Genomic DNA, 23,654 nt, shown 5'->3' with positions numbered 1-23,654 from the left:
TACTTTACAGGACCTAGCGGCCACATACAATAAAAAGGAAAAGACTATGTGTATCCTTCTATATGAGGACAAACTATCTTAGGAATTAGGACTGATTCAAAAGGCAGCTAAGAGAAGATGGATTGAATTCACAGAGCTAGGGGTTGGAAAAGCAGCTGTTACAAGTTGTGGGTTTTGGCTCTATTCAGTCTGGAAAGATATTTGAGAGCTCTTGTGAGAAAGGGATCTGCAACAGAGGGTAGCGGTCAAGGATTAATAGTTGAATCTCGAGATGGTAGACTGTTTGGTGGAGGAGAGAGCCTGGGGAAGCGGGATTTAAAATAACCTTGGCTTGACCTCCCCAAACCTCAATTTTCTAATTTATAAAATGAAGATGATAATACCACAGAGAGTTAATCTGGAAGCAAAAAGGAGCTAACAGCTGTGAAAGCACTTTGGAAAGGCAAATGGGGTACACAATAGAAGTGGGGATTACTATTTTCTTGGGGCAAATTATGTCACCAGAGGGGAGGAGGCAAGTTTTAAAGTCACCATTTATTTCTCACGCTAACTAGGAATGAATGCCAGCACAACTTCACAGGGCCTGTTGCCTGCACAAGATTACCTGCTATCTTCCTCTTTGCCAAGAGAGACGCTTCCCCTGATAAAATATTCATCATCACTCTATGTCATTGGCTACACTCTACTCTAGGGACACTGAACGTCTGTCTTTGTCATTTCTGTCTAGCAATATAGTTACATGAAGTCATTTCCCATCCTCTCCTCTTCTTACCTATGTTTGTCACACACACTAGGTTTGGCACTCCTTCAAGGGGGCAGACTCTAATGGTGATCACTATGATGGTGATGATGACAAGGACAATAACAGCGACATGGGGAAATAACTTTATAAAACATTAAAGTCTAGGTCAGGGTTTCTTAAAAGCAGCAAATTTAACTGTTGAGCATTGAGGATGTTTAACAGTATCCCTGACATGTTAGTACAATAACTCTTGCCTGCCTAGTTACCAAAAAAAAAATATCTACAGATATTGTCATTTGTTCCTGGAGAAAAGAGAGGTTATTGCAAAAGCACTCCTGCTTCTGATCACCACTGTATATGATGGATAAAAATTAATATTATAATCACCAAAGGTAGGTACAGCATATGAATTTGTCCAGTTTCCCTCTCCTTTTGTCAGCTTTTTCTCCAAGGTGCTTAAAAAATAGTGAGAACATTTACAACTGTTAGAGATAGGGATACCATTTGGGATCAAATAACACTAAAGAAAATATAGAAAAGAAAATGAAATATCTAAAAGGAGAATTTGAGTTTTAAAAAAATCTCCACTGTATTTTTAGGAATGCAGAAGTCTACATGAATGGGCAGAACTCTGAATATAACCAAGAAAGACTTGTGAAGGCCATGATGTCTTTTCTTTGGCGAGGCCCTGACATGCAGAAACTAAGGATAACAGAGAAGAGTAAAGTGCTTGCTGTTCTGTTGACAATGTGTCCCAGTATCATCAAGAATCATCGCTTGGCAAAGGCTAGGCCATATAGTGGTTCAAAGCATTTAAAGGAATTAGCTGTGCAATCACTAGCTGACTGGGTAAAAACTTCATTCGTCTAGCACGATAAAGTACATGCAACAAAATTAGTTTAGAAATTCACTGGTTACAATGACAAATCACAGAAAGGGGAGAATCTGGTTACCAGATTTGTATATTACATTATTTATATAGCTAACTTTTAACAATAACAAAATAGAATCTACAAAGAGCCTTCATTGATGAATGAAAGTCAGGAGAAACTGTCTCTGAAGAAACACAGATTATGGATCCAGTAGATTTTAACTCAGTTATTTTAAACACACTCAGGGAACTAAACAAACCCATTTTGAATGCACTCAAAGGAAATACAAGAATAATAGTTCAACAAATAACATAAACAGGTATAGATTTAAGGAAAAGAAAGAAGCTATTGAGGTAAAAATGCAATAGCTAAGATGGAAAAAAGCTAGAAAGGTTCATGGCAGATGTGAGTAAGTAAGAGAATCAAAGAAGTGCAAGAAACTAAGTAAATTTAGATGAACTAGTTTACAGAATAAGAGGAAAAAAGAATGAGAAAAAAAATCCTTAAAAGATGTACTAACATTTGTATAAGGGGAATTCCAGAAACAAGTAAAAGAAGGAACTGGTCAGTATTTGGTCGGGGGAACGGCCCCTCTCCCGCTTCTCTTCACCTGCTTGATAGCAGTAATCACCCCACCACCAGTCAGGGAGGGATCTCAGGCTCTGAGGTCACTTCCCCATTCACTGGGCTCCACTTCCTGCCTTTCCCAATATAATCCACTCAACACACGCCCTCCCTCCTTTTTTCTTCTCTCTCTCTGCACTCCTCCATCTCCTGTGGCCAGCACTTAGCTCTCCCCCACATGAAACTCTTCTGTCTGAACCATGTGGCTGCTTCCCATTGGCAAGCTTTACAGTCAGAAAGTATATTAGAAGACATAATAGGCAAAACTTTCTTGAACTTAGTGAAAACCATTCATATGCACATTGAATTAGAACCAAAAAAATCAACATAGCAAATTAAAAGGGTCTTTACTTACATACACTAAAATCATACTATCCATCAGCCAAAGCAAGAGCCATGTCTGATGGCAAATGTATAGAATCCACTTGAGAAGCTGAGACCCAAGGATTGTAACCCAAGCTATATAGTAAGATTCTTTTTCTACATCTCTTGATTGCTTTCACTTTCTTTCTCTCTGTCTCTAACACACACAATCAAAAGAGAAAGAACGTGGAAAACACCAGGAGATAAGCAACTCATAGAGCAAATTCCAAGCCTTAATATAATTAGCAGCTGACTTCTTACCAGAATTCATGAGCTTCCAAAAGATGGGATGAACATATTCAAAGTGACGAGAATATACCTGACAATTCCCAAGGCTGTCCTTTCAAAACTGAAGGATAAATTAAGATACCACTGGACAATTTCTCACTAGCAGAATTGTCTGATGCTTTAAAAAAAATCTGGAATAATGAAAAAGTCTTGTATTAAATAAAAGGACAGTAAACAAGTATATGAAACCATGTGGAAAAAATAAAAACTACCAAAAGAAGTCATAACTATTAAATAATGTAATGAAAAAATGATATGTATCTAATTTTTCCTGTATATACTTCGTTATATTACTCGATTTAAAAGACAATTACAAAATCAATGTAAACAAGGTTTAGACAGTGTTATCTATAGATGGGTGTTCATCTGCATTAGATCATTATAATTTAAGACATTAGTTGCAAATCCCAGGGAAACCAATAAGAATGACTCAAATAAATGAAATAAGAAATTGAAATGGTTAACTAGAATCTATGTAACACAAAAGAAGATAATAATAGGGGACAAAGAAAATTTTCTTAAACATATTTTAAAAAGTAGCAAAATGGCACATGCAAATTCTTACAAAATATAAGTGAATTAAAATGTTACAATCATCTTTGCCAAATTATATATAAAAACATATAATTGAACTAGGTACAATCTACAGAAGACATTCTCTATATTCAGAGACTAGACAGGTGGAATATTTGAAATAGAAAATTGTTACGTGTGTGCATGTTTACATAGATTCTGTCATTGTTGAGTGAAGTATTCTACCAATATCTATTAGGAAAAATCTACTTAACAGTGTTTATAAGTCCCCTATCTAGCTAGTTGTCCTATCCATTATTGAACATGAAGTACTGGCTTTTCTATTTTTCATTTTACATTTTTTTCAATTTCATGTTTATAGGATCTGCTGTTTAAAAAAATACATTTTTTTCCAGTCTTGGGCCTTGAACTCAGGGCCTGGGCACTGTCCTTGAGCTTTCTCAAGAACTCTACCACTTGAACCACAGCACCATTTCTGGCTTTTTTCTATGTATGTGGTACCAAGGAAGTGAACCCAGGTCTTCCTGCATGCTAGGCAAGCACTCTACCACTGGGCTAAACTCCTGGCCCTTAAAAAAATACATTTTCTTTATGAATTGACTCTAATTTTACTGCTAAGGATTGAACCCAGGGACTGCTCTACCCCTGAGCTAATTCCCAACACCATGAATTGATGCTTCACTATTAAGAACATGTTTCTTGGGCAGGGAGTGTGGCCTAGTGGTAGAGTACTTGCCTAGCATGCACAAAGTCCTGATGCCCTAGGTTCAATTCCTTGGTATCACATACATAGAAAAAGCTGGAAGTGGTGCTGTGGCTCAAGTGATAGAGTGTTCACCTTGGGAAAGCCCAAGGACAGTGCCCAGGCCCTGAGTTCAAGCCCCAGGACTGGCAAAAAAAATTTTTTTAAGAATATGTTTATTCTCTAACTATAGTTCTTTATTTAAAATCTACTGGACCTTATGTAACCATTCCAGGTGTTTGGGTTATTATTTATATTGTATTGCCACAGATTGAATTTTTATCAAAATCACAAATGTGGCTTGAACTTAGGGCCTGGCAACTTTCTCCTAGCTTTTTCAATCATGGTTGGTACTCTACAACTTGAGCCATACCTCACTATCAACAGCAGACAAGATATAAATATGAAATAATCAAATATTTGAATACTAAATAACAAGGAAAATGAATGAACCACAAAGCAGAAACAGAATGGATTTCTCAAATGTGATGCTACAAAAATGAACCCAGATATAAAATGGTCATATAATATATGATTCCATTTGTATGAAGTTCAGAAATGGGCAAAACTACTTAATGGGTTAAAAAAAAAAACAGGACAGAGATTTCTTTAGTGGAGGAGATCGATAGATATAATTAGGAGGCTTGAAGACATTTCTTGGCTTGTGTTAATACCCTGTCTCTTCATTTGTGCTTCTGTACTTTGTTAAAGGTGAACTGTATGTTGCTGTTTGTATGCAAATATGTTTGTGTATATGAATGCTATATTCCAGTAAAAACTTCAAAATGAGGTAAAACACAGACACCTACTTTGCTTCCCATTGTCCTGCTCTGGAGAGAAGCAAACCCGGCTGTCATTGCTGCTTTCTGTTCGGTTTCTGAACTGGGAACATTTAAGCAAACTGGGCCAAGAGGAGTTCACCATCTCAAGCACAGATTCACAGCCTTCTTTAGCGGCCTCGCAGAAAGAACGACAGGGCAGGTGCGCATGCCTAGAAGAAAAGGAAAGGTAAACATTAGGTTTTTCTAATAATAACTTCTCAAATGATCATGATCCTAAAGCTAACCTCCAGCACTATAGTCTTGTCTCATCTTGTATTTCCCATAGACTTCTTTCAGAAATTCAAAATATCTCTGGTAAGTAGATAGATTGCTGTTCCTTCCTTCCCTGGAAAAGAAGTATTGTATAGACAACTAACCATTTAAAAGACCTTGTACGGTTACTTATCTTTTCAGATTTCTATTTTGTCCTCTGCAAAGTAGAAGAAATCAAACAATGTGCGTTAATGTTAAGATTGGTGATGACTCTGGAGCTTGCCTTTATGCACCCAGCATGCAGGCACATGGCTTTGTGGATAGAAATTTGGATGCCAACAAGGTCAAGGCCATCGAATTGTTTCCTGTCAGATCCAGGTGGCTTTTTCTACCTCATAGATAAGCTTGCACCTTTTGTCCTTGATGCTTATCTACCAAAAGGCATTTAGGTTGATTTTGAGGAAACTGGGGGGAAAAAATCATACATATCAGTCCAAGGATACACTTTCCAAATGTAAGCTGGGTAAGATGTCACAAAAGCATACAATAGTAGATCTATAAGAAATCTTAAATAATACCTGTTAAAATCCCTCATTTGCAACCATAAGCCCAGAGTGACTCTGGCCTGGACTCAAAGTCAAAAAGACACTAGGACAGGCTCAAGGTCACACGGTTCCTCTTTTACCTTCCTAATGACAGACATGGGCATCCATGCCATGCGTCTGTCTGCTCTCTCACATAGCCTGTTCTCACATGAGGCTCTAGCAAGTGGGCTTTATGAACTCCTTGATCAAACAAGAGCATACATCATAGAGATTACAAAAAACACTATTCTGCAGAACATAGAAATATAATGAGATATACTAGCCAGAGAAATAAAACAGAACTGACTAGTTCTGCAAACGGGTCCTAAGAAGGGCCAGGAGTATGGCCTAGTGTTAGAGTGCTTGCCTACCATGCACAAAACCCTGGATTCGATTCCTCAGTAGCACATACACAGAAAAAACTGGAGTTCAAAGCCAGCTTGGACACCAAAGACCATGAGACTCTTATCTACAATTAACTAGGAAACAGAAGTGGTGCTGTAGCCCAAGGGGTAGGGCTGTAGCCTTGAGCTGAAGAGCTCAAGGACAGTACCCAGGCCCAGAGTTCAAACCCCATGACTGACAAAAAAAGTTGGAAGTAGTGCTGTGGCTCAAGTTGTAGAGCACTAGCCTTGAGAAAGCTCAAGGACAGTGCCCAGGCTTTGAGTTCAAGCCCCAGGATTAGCAAAAAAAAAAAAAAGTACTAAGAAAATCTTTATGTGTGTGTGTGTGTGCGCGCACGTGCACACACACACACACACACACACACACACATGATGTGCATGGAAAAGGGATACTGAACAATTACATTCTGATGACAATTACATTCTGAATTTAACTTTCAGAAAGTCACATTAAAATGGACTAACTTTCAGAATCCTATAGTCATATAATTATCTGCATAAATTAATGTGTAGCCAAACTTGATAGTGAATGTGTGCCATAGAATTTTGCATTTGAAAGAATTACCTTTATAACATAAAACATGAGTTGACTCAGGTAGGTGTCTTGGTATGAAATGATATCTGATTGCCACTTAAAAATATATTAGATATACATAGAGATATCATTTAAATAGCGTTGTTGTTTTAAAATATTTCCTTTTCTAAATCTTATTCCACAGAAGTTAGACTATATCAAACAAAGTAATGGTACAAAAATACAAATTACTAAGGCAATTTCTTGTTCTTTGATAGGCACTTGTGTTAGAGCCCTATGTGATTGGGGTTATCTTGTGTGTCATTATTATTCTTAACCTACAAGAAGAAATGGAAGTGTGGTAAAAAAAAAAATAAGTCTCATTACTGCTCACTGCAGTAATGAGTAGTGGACTCAACATCAGAATTCATGCAGACTTACCAAAGAACCTATTCAATTCCCTACTATATTACAGTTAAGTTCTTACTTCATGAATAGAAGTACCACTAAGATTAGTTTTAAACTAATCTTGATATACACTTCCCTGTTTTTCAACCATCCCAGGTGATTTGAATTGCCTTTCATTCTATAGAATCCTGGCAATTAACCTATAATTTACATAGTATTCATCAAAGAGGCTAAGTAAGCGGCACAAAAAAATATGAGTAAAGGAAGTTCTACTCTCTTACCTTTTACTCTCTTATCTTCTACATGTGAGAACTATAAGAGAGCCCACAGTAAAGGCATAAAATAAGTCAGGCTTGTCTTTGGTATATCTCTGCCCTAGCCTTAACACTAGGTCTCAATGTCTGGATATTATTCTGCCCTCCCCAATCCCATCACTCCATCCAAAAAAACAACTCCATCAATGTATGCACAACACATTCTTCCATTCCTACAATCAAAACTGTGCTCTCAATTTTAGTCTCTATTGGGCCTTCAGTTTCTTTTAAAAAAGAGAGAGAACCTATGACTCTATGACATAATGTTTTATTACATAAATTAATATGTATCTATGATATACAAACCCTTAGCCTAACTTTGATTATGTTCTAAAGACTAAGTGCCAGTGATTGTATATAGAGATTCTTGAACACTCGTTTGTTAAACATGTCATTTGAAATATGATGTAAAAACCAATGTTAATAAAGTCTTTAATAAAAAAAATTAGAGAAGAAAAAAAGAGAGAGAAGAGAGACAAAATAGAAAAGAATAATCATAGATGGACACTAAAACCTTTAGGAGATTTTTTTGTTTCATTAAAAGCAGTCTGCTTCCTGGGCCAAAGGAATTGGTAAAATATTGGGTACCACTTCATCTATTGTTTTGTTTTGGGTTTGTTTTTGTTTTTTTTTTGCCAGGTCTGGGCCTTGAACTCAGGGCCTAAGCACTGTCCTTCTGTCCTTGGGCTTTCTCAATGGTAGAGCTCTACCACTTGAGCCACAGCACCACTTCCGACTTTTTTCTATACATATATGGTACCGAGGAATCGAACCCTGTTCTTCATGCATGCTAGGCAAGCACTCAACCACTAGGCCAAAATCCTGCCCTGCCCCCCTTTTTAAGGAATGTTACCTACAATGCTGCCTTGACTACTCCAAAGTGATTCCTGGGCCTGTCCTCACTTCTGAGACTCTATTTTCTGATTCTTCTACATTTTTTTGTACAGAATCTCTCATGACAATAAGTTTTATTCAGATTCCCAGCAGACTTTTTGCCTTCTGAAGTGTTTACTTATTACCTCTAGTTATACAAAGAGAATTCAATTCGACATGTCTGTTTGTAAATAGACATGAGTTAAAGTTAAGTCTTTAACTCAGAAACTGACTCATCATCCTTGTGATGGTCACTTTTCTTTTTTTTTTTTTTTTTTGCCAGTCCTGGGCTTGAGCTCAGGGCCTGAGCACTGTCCTTGGACTTTCTCAAGGCTAGAGCTCTACCACTTGAGCCTCAGCACCACTTCCAGCTTTTTTCTATGTATGTGGTACCGAGGAATCGAACCCGGGTCTTCATGCATGCTAGGCAAGCACTTTAACCGCTAGGCCAAACTCCCGGCCCCGGTGATGGTCACTTTTCTAAGTCAATCACCCAACAGCTTTCACATGATTACTCCTCGACTGTCTGATTCTGGGATAACAGTTGACCTATGACAAGACTCAGTTTTCTCATTTGAAAAGTGAGGAGCTAAGAAGAGCTAGAGTTTGAACCATTTGTCATGATCCTTTGCTGTGACTAGTTTGTAAATCAATGTTCTTTCCTTAGTGTGGTATTTCTCAGAAAAATACTCATAATCCTACCAGCTTTGATAGATTTCAAAAGGGAACAGATATTTTTCTCAAGCCTTGTCCTGGGAACACATAGAGACATTAAAATACCATCAAGGCCCTATATTATAAAAAAATAGAGTCTAAGGAAAATATCTAGTGTTTCCAAATAGCTCTCTTAAGAGATGTAGCCAACCACAACCCATAATTTGATAGATATGTAAAATAATGATAAACCATTAATAACCAGCAGCCCTTTCAAATAGCAAGCAAAATAAGAAGCTATTTGTTCTTACTTCATGTGAAATTCAAGTGCCTGTCAAAGGATGAAATATTCTGCTTCTCATCACAAGAAGCAGTGTGGTGAGACAGGCCACACTATTTTGGAATATAAGCATCTATATCCAAGCAACAAGTACACTGACAACTGAAAAATAGAACTTGGCACAGGGGAGGATCCACTTTGGCTATCAGAATTACTATTTTAGAAATGATGATTCTTTTTTTTTTTTTTTTTTTTGCCAGTCCTGGGCTTGAGCTCAGGGCCTGAGCACTGTCCTTGGACTTTCTCAAGGCTAGAGCTCTACCACTTGAGCCTCAGCACCACTTCCGGCTTTTTTCTATGTATGTGGTACCAAGGAATCGAACCCGGGTCTTCGTGCATGTTAGGCAAGCACTTTAACCACTAGGCCAAATTCCCGGCCCCATGATGATTCTTTTAAATTAATGTGTGAAGGATACTGGTGTAGTGAAGAAAAAAAAATCCCTGGCACATTTCAACTATAGTTGAAGCAGAAAGCTCTTCTATTACCTTTACATCATTTGTGGAAATATTGCACATATTCAAATATTGCTACTATACAATGATAGTAAGGGTCTAAAGATGTTTTTACTAGGGAAGATATACTAACATAATTACAACAAATTATATTGCATTTTCCCTAAACTTGTTAGAGAATTTTTCTCCAAAAATTGTTATATAATCCAGTTCTAATAAAGACATAACAATTTTTTGAATAATCTACTTTCACAAAGTAAATGTATGCAGCCAAGAGATTTTTTATGATTTAAGAATCACATTTTTCTATTACACTACTTTCATATTTACCAAGAAATTATGGCAATAACACAAAATAATTTCCATATATCTTTCATAGGCTCTCCTGAAGTAATTACCATGAAATTAACATTAGTATAATACATTTAACTAAACTAAGGTCAAGATTCAAGTTTTGCAAGCATCCTGGCTTGCATTCAGTTTTCAACTTTTACTTTCAATACACTAACTTTTAACTATGTTAGGATAGCTTGGAGTTTAAAACTCTTTCTCTGAAAATTAAAAAGAGGAGATTTTGTGGTAAGGATTTTCTTAAGATATTAGCCATATGTATCTTCCCCCCAGCATCCTTGAACTGGATAATCCTTCCTCATGAACATGAGTAAGATTAGTGGCCTGTTTCCAGCAATAGGAGGCAAGGAGTTTGACATCTATCTGGCTTTGATTAAGTGAGTGGCACTACCAGTAAAGCCTATGACTTGAGAATGGCCCTCAGTCCAACAGTCCTTGAGAAATGGAAAAGCTTTCAACAATCCATGAAGCTAAACATGAATATTTTCACCATCTAGTTTACATTAGGCCTCAGCCCCTACCAACACCTTAACTACACCTTCAGATCGACTCTGAAGCAGAGGAGACAGCTAAGCAATTCCCAGACTGCTCACTCACAGAAACTATGACACACAGGATGTGTGCTGTTTATGCAATGGGGAGTAGGGTAACCAATAACAGGTAACTAATATACTTTTTCTTTACTATGACTTTCTTTGTCAAAGGCATGTGAATGAGTTAGATGTAGCTTGATGTTCATGGATGAGACTTACATAGTTATTGTGTCTTTTAAAAAATATTCCTAAATTTATCTTTTTTAGGTTGCATTGTTTAGTAACAAGCCCACAGAGTCAGTTTGGCAACTCCCACATCTGTGGCCCTCTCTTGGCCATAAAGAGAATATTAATGGTGGCAGGCTACTCATCTACACTTCTTTCATTGTTTTCTGTTACAAGGAAACTTGAAATCTAAAAAGATCTCAGAACCAAACACTTGTTCCAAAATGTCTCATCTAGATGGCTCCTTTTCACATATAACACAAAAGTGTGAACCCACATGTGACGCAGAAGTGTCAATTCATCACCGCTGCTGGAAGAGGGGGAAAAAAGATGGTTTGTTCTCTCTGTAATGATGTCAGCTTTCTGTGTCAGTATGTTCTGGGGATTGAAAGAGATCTTGTAAAAGTGTAGGCTTAAGTAGGGGTATGAGAAAGACAGGGGCAACGCTTCCTTGTTCTCCATTTCCATTGAACACAGAACCAGAAAATTGTTCAAGATCATGCTTCCATTTGCCATTATCTCACAATAAAGGGAAAATAATGTAAGAGGGAGGGAATTTCTGGATTATATTTGCCTGGAACACTAACAAACAGAACTGTAGCTATGCTTCTTTTTTTTCCCAAATCTTTGGTAGCATAGCTCTAGCATAGAAGAGCTGACTCAGTGAAGGTAGACCATGACAGAGATAAATGAAAAAGTCACTTATGAAGGTATGGCTTCATCAGATCAATACCAAGGACAACAAGAAGCAAAGGCATGAAGCTGTTAGCCTCCTATGTTTAAGAGAAAGGTTCTGGACCCGTTTCTGAAACTCAGAGACAGTCATTCAGGGAAGGCTGTCTGACAAGAGCTATGGTCCCTCATAGTGGGGTCCAGCCAAGCTATGTAACTTGCCAAAGAAGATTCCCCATGGAATCTTTAGCCAACCTGTCTGTCCCTCTTCACTCTGGTCTCTGTTCATGCTCATGTCTTCCATCAGCTGAGACATATCAAACTGGAAAAAAAAATAACCTTATTGAAACTAACATCCAGGAGAGATGTAGGACAGAGGAGGATTGAAAGTAGATGTGGAAAAGAAAACAAGAACTTGCCAGTTCACAACTGCATACCTCACACCCAAAGAGGACTCAACAAATACTTGGTGAGGGATGAAATGCAGTGGTGTGTGAGTAGATAGCCCAACTATTATTAGCTAGAAATCTGGTAGGAGTGTTTACAGCCCCGAAGTCAGCAGATGCTACGAATGAAAGCTCCTGTTGTTTATTCTTTGGGTTGAACTCATGGAGTCAATTTAGAAGAACATATAAATCATGTCATCTCCTATAGAAAGAAAGCTGGATTTAATTTCCATTCAGAGGAAAATTACTGCACAGATTTCTTGAACTGCAGTAAGACATTATATTAAGCCAACCATCACTCTTCCTTTGATATACATAACTTTCTTCATAGTAGTTTCAAGTCCAAAATCCTTTTCCTCACCCTCAACCTCTCTACTCATTAATCATTAAGTGCCTCCAACCTTACTTTCTGAAAATGTTTTAAATCCATTTGTTCCTCCCTCCCACCCCATTTAAGGTTCTAATACACTAAACGAGCTATAGTTCCTCTAATGTATCCTTATGGCAGATGTTTTTCATCCTCCAAAATTCCTTTTCACCTGTTATCTCCTTGCTAGTAGTCTTCCAGAACTATACCAGGAAGATGGTGTCTTTCTCTGTTAGTTCCACATTGTGCAAACTGATCGGATTGTAAAACCACTGAATTATTTTCCTACTTGGTCCCTTACCACACTCAGAAACTTGAAAGTAGTACCATGTTTTATTCATTTCCATATTCCTAGCTTCAAAGGAGATGAAAGTGGGTATTGTTGATACTATAACACAGTCATTCTGCAAGATCTTTGCCAAAGAAATGGATGGCAGGAGCTGAGAGGGGGACCCCACGCCCGACACGTTCCTGGTAATCCTTCCTCAGTTCTCCATCGTGCCCTCCCCCACACCTTCCCCTCCTTGGAAACAACGTCTGCCTGCAGGTGCATATTGAACTCTTGTCTAGTTTACTCAGTTACCACAGAACACATATCCTCAGGACTCCCATATCCTCAGGAATCAAATGGAACACTCCCTGTGCAGTTTCCCCAAATGACACCACTCAAAATTACACCTCTCGCCTCTATCTCCTATCCTTCCAGAGCTCTCCACTCTCTGCTTTGTTTGCTCCAATGCAGCTATGGCTGTATGATATCATTTATTTTTATCTAGGGAATGTCTCCTTCTTGGTTGTTGCTTATCCTTTACCATTGTAATGCTATGTCCCCAGAGGCAAGCATTCTGTATATTTTTTTTCCTGCAACTGAATCTTTAGTCTGCATAATCTGCCCTTCAAAGACATCTCTTCAACAAGCTAAACCATGAACAGAGGAGGTCCAGAGCCATCTTGGATGAAATGCTGTCAGTTACAAAGTTGGAAGAAGAATCATCACCAGTGAGACCACAAGAGAACTCTTAGGAGAGGAAGAGGAAAGTGCAAGCCCCTGTGCATCTGATCAGAGGAAACAGTATATTTATCAAAATGAACACCGAAAATCCAAACAAGAGGATTTTGACATTTTTGTGAAATGGAAGGTAAAAGGGTAAACAAATGGGTAGTGGTACTCACTTGACACTTGGTTGAAAAAAAGTGAACTATACAACTTATGGGTGAGGGACGAGATGGAAAATCTGGGAGAAAATGAGGGAAGGGGTGACACTGACCAAAAAGAAATGTACTCTTTACCTCACTTATATAACTACAACTCTCTGTACATCACCTTTATAATAACAATTACAATTTTTATGAAAAATAAAAAAGAGGGGGGAAAGCACGGCAGAAGGTGCCGGGCCAGGCAGCCCTGACTGCCGCAGCAGCCAGCAGCAGAAGCCAGACGCAGGAAACAGCGCAGACCAAAACAGCAAACAGCAAGCAGCGGAACCCAGATGTGGACCACAGGCGGCGGTGGAGATCCGAGGGGAGTGAACGATTCTCCCACACCGGAGAACAGCCCACAGCCAAACGCAGAGGAGTGAGTAGCCCAGTGGGTAGTCAGTGTCCCCAAACCCATCAGGAAAGCAGAGCTGGTCGCGAGCTATAGAACTTAACTCAACTTAACCCCGCCTGAGAAAGACTGGCAAGGGCAGGGGGGCAAGGAATTTAGAATCCTGTCCCTTCCCCCAACAGCCCCTCCCCCAGCCCATTGACTGGAGACTGACAGGCGGGCAGACGCTAAGACCCAGCACCCCACCAAGGGACATGGAGGTGTCCCAGCCCCCACCCGCCCAACAGGCTCCTCTTCAGGCCTCGGACTGGAGGACTGGAGACTGACAGGCAGGCAAGCTCTAAAACCCAGCACCCCACCAGGGGAGGCGGAGGTGTCCCAGCTCCCACCCACCCAACAGGTTCCTCTCCCAGGCCTTTGACCGGACACTGACAGGCAGGCGGGCGCTAAGACAGCACCCTACCAAAGGGGGCGGAGGTGTCCCAGCTCACCCGCCCAACAAGTTCCTCTCCCAGGCCACTGGGTCTGGAGAGTGGGGGGCGCTGAGACCCTGTCGTCCAACAGCTGGTGGGGTGCGCGGGAGTCTGGGAACCAGCATCTGTCGCCCTCAAATCTTGAGCCGGGCATCCTTCAGCTGGGAATCCTGAGCAAGACAGCACCGAGGGGCCCCCGCACAGTCCCAGACTCTTGGCCAAAGCAGCGGAAACACAACAGGGAACTGAAGGGCCAACCAGCAGCCAAGCTCGCCTTCTGAGAACCAGAAAGGCACAGCTCTACCTTTGGAGCCCACATCATCGGCTGGGCCCCGCCCCTGGGAACAGAGAAGACACCACCTGGCCTACCTGAGAGTCCCTGGAAACTCCCAAACTCCAGACCCTTGGCCAGGGACCGCCCCTGGAAGCAGCACAGGAAAACCAACCATCTGCCCAGCGTACTGAGACTGAAGAGCACAGACCCATCCCACAGCCCACTGTGAGACCACTGGTTGGGCTGAGAGCTAGTCGTGCAGGAGCACACAGCCTCTGGGAACAGGCCCAACACCTGCAAAAACTGCAAACTGACCTAGTCAGCAGCAGAATCAATTTGGCTGAGAACCACCTCTCCCAATCCAAGTAAAGACCGCCACCTACCGACCACAGAGCGAACTACAACAACAGTTCTCGATGCCTAGAAGAGCACAAAGACGAATTATGACATACATAAATAATCAAAGTCCCACACAAAGCCCAAAGGGAAACAAGAGCGAAGGGACGAGAGAGACGTCACCATCCCAAGAAATGACACCTGAGGAGACACGAAATATGACGCAAATCAAGGAGGTGATTTTGGAAATGAAGGCTGAATTCCAAAACAAAAGCAAGAAATTTCCAAGGAACTCTTCAAATTCAAAAAGAAGTGGAAGAAAAGTTCAATACCCTCTCAGCAGACATGATCAGCTCAGTGTCCACACTTCAAGCAAAAATGGAGGCATTAAGCAGCAGATTGACTGAGATGGAGAATAGAACATCAGGAATGGAAGATAAAACACAAGAGCTGGAACAGAGAATTGCGACCTTGGAAAAATCAGTCAGAATCCACCAGAGAGAGCTCAAGAAACTGGCAGATGCAGCAAAGAAGTCTAATCTTCATATAATCGGGATTGAGGAGGGCGCAGAATTTCAGGACAAAGGAATGCAACCCTTATTCACCAAAATCATAGCAGAGAACTTCCCCAACCTCAAAAGGGAAAATACTCACATTATTAAAGGTTTCAGGACTCCAAACAGGCAAGATCCTAGAAGGAACTCATTTAGGCATATCATAGTAAAGACATTAGACCCGAATACCAAGGAATTGATCTTAAATGCTGCAAAAACAAAGAAAGAGCTATACTACAATGGGAAAAAATTTTGAATCACAGCAGATCTTTCCATGCAAACTCTAAATGCAAGAAAAGCTTGGAAAAACATCATTGATGTCCTGAAGACCAACAACTGCCAAGCCACACTGATATATCCAGCAAAACTAGCATTTACATTTGAGGGAGAAACAAGAATATTTCACTCCAAAGAGAAGCTTTATAAATACGTGCACACTAAACCAGCATTACAAAAAATATTAATTAATTGAGAACAAATTGTAGAACATCAAGAACCCCCATCAAGAAGCGAAGATCTATAATTCACTAAACATAAAAGGGGGGAAAAAGAGAAAGAAACTTAGAAGTGAAAATAAATAATGACAATGGACACTGACCACTTCTCTATAATTTCCCTAAATGTGAATGGGCTGAACAATCCAATCAAAAGACACAGAGCAGCAGATTGGATTAAGAAACACTACCCATCCATATGTTGCCTCCAAGAGACCCACCTCATGGCCAAAGACAGAAACAAGTTCCAAGTGAAAGGATGGAAACGATTTTTCCACTCCAATGAACCAAGCAAAAAAGCAGGAGTAGCAATCTTAATCTCCGACAAAATTAACTTCTCAGTAAAATCAGTACATAAAGATAGAGATGGCCATTACATATTAGTAAAGGGTACAATCCACGCCCATAATATTACAGTTATAAACATCTACTCCCCCAACACGGGAGCACCCAAATTCATCAAACAAACTCTCTTAGAATTACAGAACAAGATAGACACAAACACAATCATAGTGGGAGACCTCAATACACCACTCTCAACAAATGACAGGTCAACTCAACAAAAGTTAAGCAAAGATACCATCAACTTAAACGACACCATAGCCCACTGGGCTTAACAGATATACACAGAGTCTTCCAACCAATGGCAAAACTTTTTACATTTTTCTCAGCAGCACATGGAGCACACTCCAAAATAGATCATATAATTGTTCATACAGAAAACTTAAGCAGATACAAGAGGACTGATATAATCCCATGCATTCTATCAGACCACAGGGGAGTCAGACTAATTCTAAACAATGCAGTCAAAGTCAAAAAATATTCAATCACATGGAAACTGAACAACACACTTCTGAATAACTCCTGGGTAACAGATCAGATCAGAAATGAAATTAAAAACTTCCTTGAATGTAATGACAATCAAGAAACATCACAAAGGAACTTATGGGACTCAGCAAAGGCAGTTCTAAGAGGCAAATTTATCACACCAGGAGCGCATATTAAAAAGACAGAAGAAGAGCATGTAAATAACCTAAAAAAACTGAAACACCTAGAGGAGCAAGAAAAAGTTAAATATAAAACAACTAGAAGGACAGAAATAACAAAAATAAAATCAGAAATATTAGAGATTGAAATAAGATCTACTATACAAAAAATTGATAAATCAAAAAGTTGGTTCTTTGAAAGAGTCAACAAAATAGACAGACCCTTGGCAAGATTAATCAAAAAAAGGAAAGTGGAGACTCAAATAAACAAGATTAGAGACCCCACAGGAACAATCACAACTGATTCCCAAGAAATTCAGTCAATAATGAATAGGGACTACCAGGACCTATATTCAAAGAAACAAGAAAATCTAGTAGAAATGGATGATTTCTTAAATAAATATAGGCTACCCACACTGAACAACGATGAGGTAAACAAATTGAACAAACCGATCTCTTACAACGAAATTGTGGAAGCAATCAGGGAAATGCCAACCAAAAAGAGCCCAGGTCCAGATGATTTCACTGCAGAATTCTACAAGACATTAAAGATGAAATAACACCTATACACTTGAAACTCTTCCGAGAAATAGAAACAGAAGGAGCAATACCAAACTCGTTTTATGAAGCTAATATTACTCTCATCCCCAAACCAGGGAAAGATCCAACAAAAAAAGAAAACTACAGACCTATCTCTCTAATGAACACAGACGCAAAACTCCTCAATAAAATATTGGCCAACAGAATCCAGAAACAAATTTAAAAAAATTATACACTATGATCAAGTGGGCTTCATCCCACAGGTGCAAGGCTGGTTTAACATTCGCAAATCAATCAATGTAATCCATCACATCAATAGAGCTAAGGATAAGAATCATATGATAATTTCTCTGGACGTGGAGAAGGCATTTGACAAAATACAACATCCATTCATGTTGAAAGCACTAGAAAAAATAGGAATAAGAGGTACATTCCTCAAAACAGTGAAAGCCATTTATGAAAAACCTACAGCCAGTATTATACTAAATGGTGAAAGACTGGAACCATTCGCCTTAAAATCAGGAACTAGACAGGGATGCCCACCCTCTCCACTTCTCTTCAATATAGTGCTGGAACCCTTAGCCAGAGCAATAAGGCAAGAAGGACATCAAAGGGATCCACATAGGGAAAGAAGAAATTAAACTATCCCTATTCGCAGATGACATGATCCTCTACTTGAGTGACCCAACAAACTCTACTCCCAAACTTCTAAAATTAATCAACTACTTTAGCAAAGTGGCAGGATACAAAATTAACCTTCAGAAGTCAGTAGCCTTCTTGTACAAGAATATACAAACAGAAGGCCAAATCAAGAAAATGATCCCTTTCCCAATAGCCCCCAAGAGAATAAAATACTTAGGAATATACTTAACCAAAGATGTAAAGGAATTATTCAATGAAAACTATAAAAGTCTAATGAAAGAAATTAAAGAGGACACTAGGAAATGGAAAGACATCCCATGCTCATGGCTAGGGAGAACCAACATAGTGAAAATGGCTATACTGCCAAAATTGATATACAAATTCAATGAAATCTCCATCAAAATCCCAAAGACATTCTTTATGGAAATAGAAGATATAATCCAAAGATTCATATGGAACAAGGAAAGACCTAGAATAGCCAAAACAATTCTAGGCAAAAAGAGCAAGGCTGGTGGTATTACAATACCAGACTTCAAACTCTACTATAGAGCCATAATAACAAAAACTGCTTTGTATTGGCACAAAAACAGACCAGAAGATCAGTGGAACAGAATAGAAGACCCAGAAATAGAACCACATACCTATAGGTAACTTGTATTTGACAAAGGAGCCAAAGATATACAGTGGAACAAACACAGCCTATTCAATTATTGGTGCTGGCAAAACTGGGCAGCCACATGCAGAAAACTAAAAATTGACCCTAGCCTTTCGCCATGCACAAGCATTAACTCAAAGTGGATCAAAGACCTCAACGTCAGACCAGAAACCGTGAAACTGCTACATGATAAAGTAGGAGAGACACTGGAACTCATACGCATAGGCAAAAGATTCCTGAACAAAATCCCAGGGTCACAACAGATTGGAGAGAGACTCGATAAATGGGACTACCTAAAAAGAAAAAGTTTCTGTACAGATAAAAATATAGTCCCCAAAGTAGAGAGACAGCCAAACAACTGGGAAAAACATATTCACCAACAATACATCTGACAAATGCTTAATATCCAGTATCTACAGGGAACTCAAGAAACTAATCCCCCACAAACCCAATAAACCATTCACTAAATGGGCAAGGGAACTAAAGAGAGACCTATCAGAAGAAGAGATTAAAATGGCAGAAAACATATGAGAAAATGTTCATCATTTATGGTCATAAAGGAAATGCAAATAAAAACAACCCTAAGATACCACCTTACCCCAAAAAGAATAGCCAAGATTTTGAACTCAGACAACGACAGTTGCTGGCGGGGTTGTGGAGAAAAAGGAACCCTACTACACTGCTGGTGGGATTGTAAACTAGTTCAGCCACTCTGGAAAGCAGTGTGGAGGTTCCTTAAAGAACTGAAAATAAAAAAATAAAAATAAATTTAAAAAAAGAACTGAAAATAGACCTTCCCTATGATCCCACCATACCACTTCTAGGCATCTATCCTGAACAGCATGACCCAGGATATTATAAAGACACCTGCTCAGCTATGTTCATCTCTGCGCTATTCACAATAGCCAAGCGATGGAAACAATCCAGATGCCCTACTGCAGATGAATGGATACAGAAAATGTGGTATATTTACACAATGGAATTCTACACAGCCAACAGACAAGATAAAATAATGGCATTCACAGGGAAGTGGATGAATCTAGAGCGAATCATGTTGAGTGAGACCAGTCAAGACCTAAGGAACAAAAGGCGCATGGTATCCTTAATATGTGGCTATTAAATCCAAAGAGTACAAGAGCGAGGACTCAATAACTGCATACCCAAAGCTATGGACATGGTAATGGCAATATAAACATAACTATATAGACATAAAAACCTATGACTCTACAGACATAATGTTTTATTTCTTAAATTAATATGTTTCTATGACATACAAACCCTTAGCCTAATTTTGATTAAATTCTAAATACTAAGTCCCAGTGATTGTAAATGGAGATTCCCTCCTTGAACACTTGTTTGTTAAACTTGTCACTTAAAATATGATGTAAAAATCAACATTAATAAATTCTTTTTAAAAAAAAGGCCAAATAGTATGACACTAAATGAAATGATCTCTAGGATATAGAAACATAAGCCATATGATGAATGATTGTTGTTCTTAAGGTACTATGTTATCTCTCATCTCTTTTGCTGTCCCTTGGTTATCTCATATTGTTACAGTATCTCACTTTGTTACCGGATATATCGGATATATTTGTGTTTGGTTATTTGAAATTGGATAGGGAAGGGGGAAACAAGATGAGGGGTGGGGGTTGGGGGAGGGAAATGGGGACCAAGACATGTGAAAGGGTATCAGTGTATGGGAATTAATGCACCATCTATCTGGCAAATATCATGTAACCCTTCTATTAATTACAATAATAAATATATGAAAATAAATAAATAAAAAAGAACCATCACCACTTGCCTTCTAATTTTATGTATTGTAAAAGAGTTCTCACTGACCTTGCCCTTGAAATCCTCTCCCCATCAGGTCAGAAAATTCTGCATACCATTCATTTTTAAAATTTATTCCCATGTAAAAGGAAAGGGTCAATAAAATTGCTCATGGACTAAAAAAATCCCTAATAGATGAACCATCATATATGCTAAGTGTAGGGTGTCATTCTTAAAACAGAGAAACAAAAGGAAATTACCAACAGATAAATACAGATTGAACTAAGATGGGCATAAGTAATAAGAAAACCACACTACAATTCCTAAAAGAGAGCACAAAATCCCACACCCTTCTAACCAACACAATACTGATTCTCATTAGGATTTGGCACACTTAATCAGAACCCATGGGATGGGGATTAACAAATCACAAAAGAAGCTTGCAATTGTTACATTACTTTAGCAGCTGTTTTGATTTTTGCAGAGCGTGAAATGTTGCAATGAGTAAAGATCTTCAAATGAATCGAATCAAATACTATTTCTAAATTCTAGTCACATCCACATAATACCATGAATTATTGGAGAGAAAAGTAAACAAATGACCCCACTGCACTTGGTGAGGTAACATGTGCTCTCGGTTGTCTGTAACATGAAAAAACTTTTGCAGAAAGAATTGATTATCCAGTTTTATATCTTTGAATAATGAAAGCAATCTGACTTAGCTGATTGTGCATTACGTACACTTTCAGTCACTTTGGCGCATATCTTGTAACTTCATATATCGTTTTATATTTTAGGTTTCATGCTAAAAGGCAGACCCTTCCCTCCCCAGCATTGGCCACTGTTGAAAACAGAACTGTGATATGACTGGATAGCCAAGTGGCTAAACTAGAAGGCTACTGCTTCCAGGTTAGCGGGTACACTTGAGAAGTAACTAGCACACAACTTTCAGCATAATTAAGTTGAGCAACAAAGCTCATTTATTTCCCCTGAGTACTGGCCTCTAAATGTTTGAAAATGTAAATTAGGAAAAAATTTCTATTCTAATATTTTCATATTACTAATGACCTAATAAGGTTTGGAAAACATAGTTAAAATCCTTCATAACTTATATAAGCATAAGTTTCTTTTTAAAATGGCATAAAATAAGCTTGTACTGATTTTGTATAATTAATACATTTTCCATGTGTCGTTTCTGGATACAATCCATCATATGTCAACATGACCCCTCACAAAACTTCTGAGTACATTCTCTGCCTCCAGCTCTCAAAATAAACACAGCAGTGACCCTGGAAAAGAATATGATACCCTTAATTTTATTTACCTTGCTTCATGGAGTTCAGGTCTTCTCATTCTTCAGTAGCAACAACCATTGTGTGTGGATCTGCCATGGTCCATGCAAAGGAAAACCAACCCTGCACCACAAAGATGCAAGATTCCTGACTCAACATCTCCAGTAAATTCTCACCAGCCAGGCTAAATACCTCCAGTGATAGCTCACGAACACCGTGTCTGTCAATGCTTTTCAATGAGCAATTCTGCTTTGCCCATGGTAGAAGACAGAGAAGCAGTATGGGTCCTCTTCCACAGCAAGGCTCAAAACCTCTGCGAATGGACATGATGTGCCGTCAGAACTGCACATCTCACTTTCCTTGAGTAGTCCTCACATGAACAAACTTTCTCAGCTACCACCCTGCTCAATGTCCCCTAGACAGTTTATTAAATTTTGGTTTTGCTCTTTATATAAACCTTTAGTCTAAGATTTTCAAGCTGAATTGACACAATATTTTTAAACTAAGCACAAGTGAGTTAATACCCAAATAAAAGCATAAAGCTATCAAGCTAATACTCAGACATAACTTCCTGTTCCTTCAACTAACAGAGATAGAGGCATGCAAGTTAATTTTAGGTGGTTATTCTGTCAACTAAAGTTTATTCCAAAGAATGCTAAATCATCTCTGAAAATATTATTCAAGTCACTTTACAACTTCAGTTCTTTTAATGATACATATAAAGCTCACTTCATGCATAGATTTTCAGAAACATAAGGCTGGGAGTTTGGCCTAGTGGTAGAGTGCTTGCCTAGCATGCACAAAGGCCTGGTTCTGATTCCTCATTACCACAGACACAGAAAAAAGCAGAAGTAATGCTGTAGCTCAAGTAGTAGAGCTTTTAGCCTTGAGAAAGCCCAAGGGCAGTGCTCAGGTCCTGAGTTCAAGCGCCAGGACTGGCAAAAAAAATACTATGAATAAAAGTGTACTACAACTGTAGCATATTTTTAAACTCTAATTGAGCTAGACTTTATAAGGGCACTCTCATTAAAGAGGTTATTTACTTATTCTTTCATTTCAATAAACACCTATTGGGCACCTACTATGTGTGTTCCGACTACTGAGAACATAAGGATGTACAGAGGCACCAAGTTCTCTGCGAGTGTGGAATTTTAAAGTAAGACATACAACACAGAGAAAGCATAAGAGACATCATGCTGCAGAGAAAACAGAAAATGTACTAAAGAGGATTAGAAAGAAATGTAAGGTAAGGGGTAATCCAAAAGGGGTAGGTGAGGATGTTGAAAGGGATGACAACGATAAACATGTATTCATAAACTACTTAAAGACAATCTAAAAGAAAGAAAGAAAATATTTCTGTGCTGAGAGGACTTTGAGACAGAGGGCAACTGTGAGGAGTAAGATTTTTCCAGGAAAAAAAGAAAGGAAAAGATTTACAGCATTTCTGAAAATAGGAAAAATAGTTTTCATGGTCAGACTAGGTTGGTGACAGAAGATATGCATGAAGTAATTCAATAATGATACTCATTTGACATTATGTCAAAAAATAACTATTCAACTTGAGGGGCTAGGGAAGTAGGAAGAGGTAAGTGGGAGACAATGAGGGAGGAGATAAAAGGGTTTAAAAAGAAATGTACTAGCCAAGCCTGTGGCTCAAGCCTGTAATCCTATCTACTCAGGAGGCTGAGATCTGAGAATCAAGGTTCAAATTACATGAGATGCTTATCTTCGATTAACCTCTAGAAA

General features: G+C 38.8%; 1 protein-coding gene across 1 annotated transcript in view; it reads right to left on the bottom strand.

Moving 5' to 3' along the window:
* Corin (corin, serine peptidase) overlaps window positions 1-23,654 on the bottom strand; it is a 195,736-nt gene that overhangs the window by 114,870 nt on the left and 57,212 nt on the right. The window contains exon 5 of the mRNA XM_090344076.1: window positions 4,975-5,156. Within this exon, the coding sequence (XP_090200202.1) occupies window positions 4,975-5,156 (182 nt within the window). The remainder of the gene's footprint in view (window positions 1-4,974; window positions 5,157-23,654) is intronic.

Source organism: Megascapheus bottae, chromosome 13, assembly GCF_031878675.1.
Source record: "Megascapheus bottae isolate mThoBot1 chromosome 13, mThoBot2.hap1, whole genome shotgun sequence".
Taxonomy (NCBI): domain Eukaryota; kingdom Metazoa; phylum Chordata; class Mammalia; order Rodentia; family Geomyidae; genus Megascapheus; species Megascapheus bottae.
The sequence above is the reverse complement of the archived record's forward strand: the minus strand, read 5'-3'. Positions and strand labels throughout refer to the sequence as shown.